The sequence below is a fragment of the Acanthochromis polyacanthus genome, chromosome 12 (genome assembly GCF_021347895.1).
Source record: "Acanthochromis polyacanthus isolate Apoly-LR-REF ecotype Palm Island chromosome 12, KAUST_Apoly_ChrSc, whole genome shotgun sequence".
In the NCBI taxonomy this organism is placed as follows: Eukaryota; Metazoa; Chordata; class Actinopteri; family Pomacentridae; genus Acanthochromis; species Acanthochromis polyacanthus.
In genome coordinates, this window is record NC_067124.1 from 1,766,934 (window position 1) to 1,774,638 (window position 7,705).

The 7,705-nt window shown below is 40.2% G+C and overlaps 1 protein-coding gene across 1 annotated transcript; it reads right to left on the reverse strand.

Annotated features, from left to right (window-relative positions):
- Window positions 1-28: 28 nt before the first annotated feature.
- LOC110958261 (mitochondrial folate transporter/carrier) lies at window positions 29-6,524 on the reverse strand. The gene is made up of 7 exons (XM_022204718.2): window positions 6,092-6,524; window positions 5,675-5,825; window positions 5,494-5,579; window positions 2,454-2,608; window positions 2,000-2,113; window positions 1,666-1,811; window positions 29-920 (listed from the first exon to the last, which is right to left on the reverse strand). Exons 1-7 carry the CDS (start codon window positions 6,288-6,290, stop codon window positions 797-799), a joined length of 975 nt encoding a protein of 324 aa, XP_022060410.1. The 5' UTR covers window positions 6,291-6,524; the 3' UTR covers window positions 29-796.
- Between the last annotated feature and the right edge of the window lie 1,181 nt (window positions 6,525-7,705).

Here is a 7,705-nt window from a genome sequence, read left to right on the forward strand (position 1 = left end):
TAGGAATTCTGAAATAGCACGCACTTCATAAAGTTACACGTTTAATGTACTTCCATATATCACACATGACACATTGCAGGTAGAACACAGTTTGGATTTTATAACAAAATGCTAGAAAGCTCTGCAGTTACAATTTGTGTCAAGAGAAAAAACAAAGCAGATAAAGTATGAATTCAGGGAGAAGTGTGCTGGTCTGTTTGCAGCAAAAGCCATCCTCATTGTTGCTGTTCTCAAGGAAATAACTGAAGAGACAAACTACAATCACACAAACATGCAGCTAGACACCTGAGAAGATCTTTAATTTGAAGGTTATAATTAAGCTTTTCATCGTTCAGTTTTCCCTTTCTGCTGCCAGAAAGTATTAAATGTAAACATCACTACCTTATGATGAAAAACTTGATTCATCGACTGCCTCTGAAATCAACCCAAAACACTGACTTACAGAACACATCAGTCTAAAAAAAGGGATCTTCACAGCGGTGTTATTTCCAGCCACATACTACCGCCACATGAGTTAATTGTGCGTCTGAATCGGAGACATGATGGCTGCATCATGCATCACTGACAAGCTAGAATTTGATTTGAAATAAGAAGAAAAACTTGTCCACTGGTGATTGTGTTGCTCTATTTCATAACTTTTTCATCCACTCTATGTGAATGCTGAGAGTGGATCCTCATGTCAGCACATTTACATGTTCTGATCACAGTCGGGCCTCTGTTCAGCATGCTCCTCTCCATACGGCAGCATCATTTCAGTGTGAGCTCACAGTCTTTGTCCATGCCATGCATTTAAGCCTCATTTAATCCCCAGGAGGAAGCGAGACACATTCTCATAAACTACAAAGGTGATGCAGCAGGCCGGAGTGACACGTATCAAGTTTGGGACGATGCCTTTGTAGAAGCCGATGGCGCCTTCGTTCCTGCACAGAAAGTGACAAAATTATAACCATTAATCAAACTGGACATGACGGCCAACAAGAAAAGCACTCAGAGCGCAGAACTCAGCTGTTCATTCCCTCACATAGCACTGTCAGCATTTTGTTTTTTAGAAATGCAGAAATGTTTATTACTGATGCTCAGAAATCATGGCAGCATAGAATGTGTCCATTTAATACAGATATACCCACAAACAAAAGGACCTTTCACTGAGCACAGGTGTGTGTTCTGCATGTCTACCTTATGTACAGATGCCAAATCACATGACCTAAATATGTAGCAGGTGGCGGGAATTGATGGGACTCAGAAACACCCCCACAATTTAATCAGTTGTTCTTTGTCTGATTTCTGACAGATAAGTCCTGATAAGTCCTCAGAGGTGGATTTGTAGTAGGATCACAATCAGCTGATGTAGTGTTCTCTTGTTGCCATGGTTACAGTGATGCCATGTCATCATCTCGCCATGACATGAAAAATCAGTCTGGATCCACAAATCTGTAGATCCAGACTATTAGCCGCATCGCTGCCAAAATCTAATGAGGTGGTCCTTGTATAACGTCTGATCTTTCCTGAAAATTTCATCCAAATCCACACGTCTGTTTTTGAGTAATGTTGCACACAGACGGAATAACAGACGTTCAGACAAATCACCACATAACTCTGCTGCGTTCCTTGGTGTAGTAATTAGAGTGGCATGTTTGTTCTGTCATGAACAGATCAGCTTCTTACCGCCACGTCCGTCTGATGACATCCATGACTCCGTCGTATCTGTTGTGCTGGTCTTGCAGTCGAGCTCTGACCACCTGATACGGGTACGTTGTGGCCACGGCAAATAGTTTAGATAATGCAGCCATTCCGATGTATTCCAGTGCACTCTGTTTACAGAGTCAGACAAATGGAGACAGAGGCAGGGAGGAAGAAGTACGGGAAAACCCATGAGTCACTTGTTATCAACTGTGGTTTTAATTTTATTTAACTGAAAAAGTTACAAGCTTTATGCCTCATTTTTTTTGAACAGTGGGCATGTTTCCATTCTGTCTGTGGCTCATGGTTAATGACTCACCAGCTTTGCGTCTGAAGGCACTTTTTTGTATTTGTTGTAGTCTCTCTTGAGCTCCTCATAGGCCATGAACTGCAGCGCTCCATGAGATGTACCAAACAGACCAGGGACGAAACCCTTTTGAGAACACAGTCTGTAAGTTATTCTGTCTTGACACACTCAAACCAACACAACTATCCCTAAATACGTAAATTACCTTTTGGTGCATTTTCAATGAGGAATTTAGCCAAAATTAATTTGCCAGGTTAATAAAATTCACATGAAGTTAAAAAAAAGTTAAAACACAGCTTAAGACTTTGTATATGATTCCCATTAGTCATGAGATTTCTACCACTAACACAGGCTGGTGACGCCCTCTAGTGGAGACAGCTTCAGTATTACTATTACCACTGGCTAAACTGAGCACTTCATACAGTCCTACATTAAATGGAAATCCAAAAATACACTGACGTCTCACCTTGTACAGCCCAGGTAAGCCCTCATGGCGGTAGATCTTGATCAAAGCGTCCACCATCCCCTTGTACTGCTTGCTGGTTGGGTCAGCGTTGTACTGCAGCACCAGCCGGGTCTTTGTAACCCAGATTGGATTTGTTATGGTGAGTGTTAGGATGCCTGGGTAAGAACAAATAGCAAATTACTGCAATGAAATTTGATTAGACACACATAATTGTTAACACATGGCTCCCTCATTAACTGTAGAATGTTTTTGTAGTTACGTTTTGCAAATCAGGACTAAGTGGTTCAGTTCCTCCAAACGTGAACCATCAAAGGGGCCTGATCCAGGAGAAGCTGACTGTAACGGAACTGTTTTGGGCACTGCAGTGCTGCATTAGCTTACTGGAGACGAATCCATATCAGGGTGTGTGTCGACCAATGAAAATTCAGAGCATGTAGAAACAGAATCACCATTGTTTCTGCATGCCAGCACCATCGTTGCAACATTGTAATAGTCAGGTCACCGGCTCACAATAAAGTCATAAACTAGTTACTGAAGGCTGAGAGTAGAGCTGCTTCTTTCCACATGGTATATCATTGGATACCGTCCAAGCAAAATTTGAATGTTACAGTGTAACAGATAGTAGCTGTGAGCTCCATAAAACCCTACTGAGAGCCTGATAAAAGAACACAGGAACAGCAAAGCAAGTTATGCCTTGTACACACAGTGAAGAATGATCAGGCAGAATATGCTTTACAATTACAGACATAAATCCTTTCTGCTTTATGTGTCTTCTCCTCACAAATGTACACTACCGTTCAAAAGTTTGTGGTCTCTTAGAAATGTCCGTATTTTTGAAAGAAGAGCATTCTTTTTTGATAAAGATAACATTAAATGAATGATAAATCCAGTGTAGACATAGTTAATGTGCTAAATGACTATTGTAGCTGTAAACAGCTGATTTTTAATGGAATATCTCCATAGGGGTACAGAGGAACATTTCCAGCAACCATCACTCCTGTGTTCTGCTACATTGTGTTAGCTAATGCTATTGAAAGGCTCATTGATGATTAGAAAACCCTTGTGCAGTTACACACGTGGACAAAATTGTTGGTACCCCTCAGTTAAAGAAGGAAAAACCCACAATTCTCACTGAAATCAATTGAAACTCACAAAAGTAACAATAAATAAAAATTTATTGAAAATTAAATAATCAAAAACAGCCATTACTTTTGAATTGTTGATTAACATAATTATTTAAAAAAACAAACTAATGAAACAGGCCTGGACAAAAATGATGGTACCTCTATAAAAGATTGAAAACTATTTGACCAGAGTGACATGATTAACTCAGGTGTGTCATTTAATTGACATCACAGGTGTTTCCAAACTCATAATCAGTCAGTCTGCCTATTTAAAGGGAGACAAGTAGTCACCCTGCTGTTTGGTGAAAAGGTGTGTACCACACTGAACATGGACAACAGAAAGCGAAGGAGAGAACTGTCCCAGGACATCCGAAAAAAAATGATAGACAAACATCTTAAAGGTAAAGGCTATAAGACCATCTCTAAACAGCTTGAAGTTCCTGTGACAACAGTGGCTCATATTATTCAGAAGTTCAAGACCCACGGGACAGTAGCCAACCTCCCTGGACGTGGCCGCAAGAGGAAAATTGATGACAAATTGAAGAGACGGATCGTTGGAATTGTATCCAAAGAGCCCAGAGCAACCTCCAAAGAAATTAAAGGTGAACTCCAAGGCCAAGGTACATCAGTGTCAGATCGCACCATTCGTCGTTGTTTGAGCCAAAGTGGACTTCATGGGAGACGACCAAGGAGGACACCACTGCTGAAAAAAACTCATAAAAAAGCCAGACTGGAATTTGCAAAAATGCATGTTGACAAGCCACAAAGCTTCTGGGAGAATGTCCTTTGGACAGATGAGACCAAACTGGAGCTTTTTGGTAAGGCACATCAACTCTATGTTCATAGACTCAAAAACCAAGCATACGAAGAAAAGAACACTGTCCCTACGGTGAAACATGGAGGAGGCTCAGTAATGTTTTGGGGCTGCTTTGCTGCATCTGGCACAGGGTGTCTTGAAAGTGTGCAAGGTACGATGAAATCTGAAGACTATCAAGGCATTCTGGAGAGAAATGTGCTGCCTAGTGTCAGAAAGCTTGGTCTCAGTCGCAGGTCATGGGTCTTCCAACAGGACAACGATCCAAAACACACAGCCAAAAACACCCAAGAATGGCTGAGAGAAAAGCGTTGGACTATTCTAAAGTGGCCTTCTATGAGCCCAGATCTGAATCCCATTGAACATATGTGGAAGGAGCTGAAACATGCCATTTGGAGAAGACACCCATCAAACCTGAGACAACTGGAGCTGTTTGCTCATGAGGAGTGGGCCAAAATACCTGTTGACAGCTGCAGAACGCTCACTGACAAATACAGAAATCGTTTAATTGCAGTGATTGCCTCAAAAGGTTGTGCAACAAAATATTAAGTTATGGGTACCATCATTTTTGTCCAGCCCTATTTCATTAGTTTGTTTTTTTAAATAATTATGTTAATCAACAATTCAAAAGTGATGGCTGATTTTGATTATTTAATTTTCAATAAATTTTTATTTATTGTTACTTTTGTGAGTTTCAAGTGATTTCAGTGAGAATTGTGGGTTTTTCCTTCTTTAACTGAGGGGTACCAACAATTTTGTCCACGTGTGTATGTTAGCACATGGATAAAAGTGGGAGTTTTCATGGAACGGCAGTGTACATGTGTTGTTGCATCTTTGTGTTCTGATGTAGTTGACAGTAGCAACAATAAAGCCCACCTCCCTCTCTGCCTTCTTCTGCTGAAATCCTTGTGTTTTCAGCTCCTAACTTAATTTTGCTGAAAGTAATCATCTCCATGTGAGCATGTGGAACAACGACGAACAGAGGAGCTGTGTACTAATTTGTATCTGCCCCATGTCGGTTCCATCCAGCTTGCAGCAGTCTTATCTAGCTGTTGTCACTGAGTGTGCATTGGGCAACAGTGTTTAAACACGTGGGACTAACCTGCTTCGGCGGCAGACACCAGGTGTTCTGTGGCGCTCAGTTCAGTCTGCCGGCCTTCCTTTGTGTACCCTTTGATTGCATTGTAGCTGTAAAGGAAGATAGCGTGGGAAAGACAGATTATGTTCAGTGCTGCTGTCATTCATGAAAAACACGATCATGCAGATACAACACATGCACGTACAAAAAGAAGTAGAGACCCCAAGATGCTCCAGCACCCCAAACGTTGGGTGTCACTCCCTGGTAGAGTCCTCTCAGTCCCTCCTGCTGCCAGACGCTCCTCATACAGTGAAATATGCCACTGTACTTAGGTCTCAGTTCTAGTCCATCACTCACTGCATTGATAAGACATCAACACGGTTAAATCGTCCAAATGAAACTTATCAACAGACTCTAAAAAGGATCAAGTTACATCTTAGCAGCATGCCGTCTGCTTAACAGGAAATATTTTTTATATTTTAAGATTTACAAGCAGTTTTGGTTTGCATTCAAAGAAAATTTAGATTTATAGTCTATATACCTCATAATTTACAGTACTGCTGATGATTTAGATGCCATTATCACAACAGACAGCCTCACTGTTTAAACTTTCATTCTGTACCTGCAAACCTGATCTTGACCAGGTCCAGCGGGTGAAGCACCAGCGTCGATACAACTCCACCACTCACTCCTGCCGCCAGGTTCTCTATCCTCACATGGCTGAACAACTGCCGGGCATGTCCGGCTAACGACACAGCGGAGACGGGTTTCCTGGACAGTCCTGTCTCGGTAACGGTGCCGTGATTTGGACCTGAGCTCATGTTAGCAGCGTCTGGCAGCTAGCCGCGTGTTAAAGCTAAAAGTCTAACTTACTATAAAACTGACACGACTCGTTGTCCCTGCTGCAGAATTTTAAAATGGTACACAAACTAGAAGACGGTGTCATTTTACCAACTAACTAACCACGTTTTTGTCATGCGGTGGTCCCCCGCATTTCAAATGTCAAGTTGAAGCACCACGGCTCGACCTTGCTGCTAGTATCTAGTAAATATCAAGTTGACGCCTTTGAAAGCACAACTGCCGGAAGCCCCTTTCAAAATAATACACTCTAGACCTGTAGTTCAGCCCAGTTTGATCTCAAGTGGGCCGCACTGGGAAAATCACAGCATGATAACATAAATACACTTCATATTTTCCCCTTTGTTTTAGTGCAAAAAATTGCATTCTGAAAATATTTATATTTAACGAATTATCTTTTTTCTATAAAACACTCTGAAATTTAGTAATAAAAAATAAGCAAATTTCAACAACATTATGCCTCAGTTTATCATTTACAACTTACAGATCACAGTGTATCTACAAAATCACAAAGCATTTGGTCATAGGTGTCTGGAAATGAACAATATGATATTTTACTTTATGGTCAAACAACTTGTCATGGTCTAGAAATTGTTACAAATTTACAGTTTTACAATTATACAATTTGCAGTTAGTCTTCTCTGCGATTTTTAAAATTTGAATTGGAAGCTCTGGCGGGCCGGTTTTGGCCCATGAACCGTATGCTTGACACCCCTGCTCAAGACAAACTGCACAGTCTAATTATTTTCCAGAGGCCTCGACAATATAAGTTATTTTGGCTCAGCGGAAATTTGAAACACTGCATGTTCTATATCCAGCTATGAGTAGCATCCATATACACTATAATGTTTCTTCTGCAAATGCGTTTCAGTGACAGTAAAAAGGAACCCGAACTCTTGACATGACAAAAACATTTTTACTGTAGTAAGCAGATCAGACTTTCACAAACACAACCAAAATCATATCCCAGGACACTTGTTCAACATATCGCATCATTTCTGATGGCAACTCCAACTCCAGCTTTATTTATCAAGCACTTTAAAAACAATGCTATTGACCAAAGTGCTGTGCACAGTCAAAAAATACAACTATGTAAATATGTCTTTATCTAGTGCTTCTGAGATCGTATTAATTTGTATTTCCTATGTCTAAGTTTGTGTATTATTTTTGCATATATTTTCTTAAGGAATGATGTTGTTTAGCATCAATATTATGTCTTCACTATTCTCTAAAATAACTATTAAAATTCTTTTAAGAAAATACATATCATATCTTGAGATAGAATTATTACTCATTTGTATAGCATAAAGCCACTTTGCTTCCTTATTTTTTTTTTTACATGGAATTAAATTAGATTTTTTGATGTTAAATATTCTGT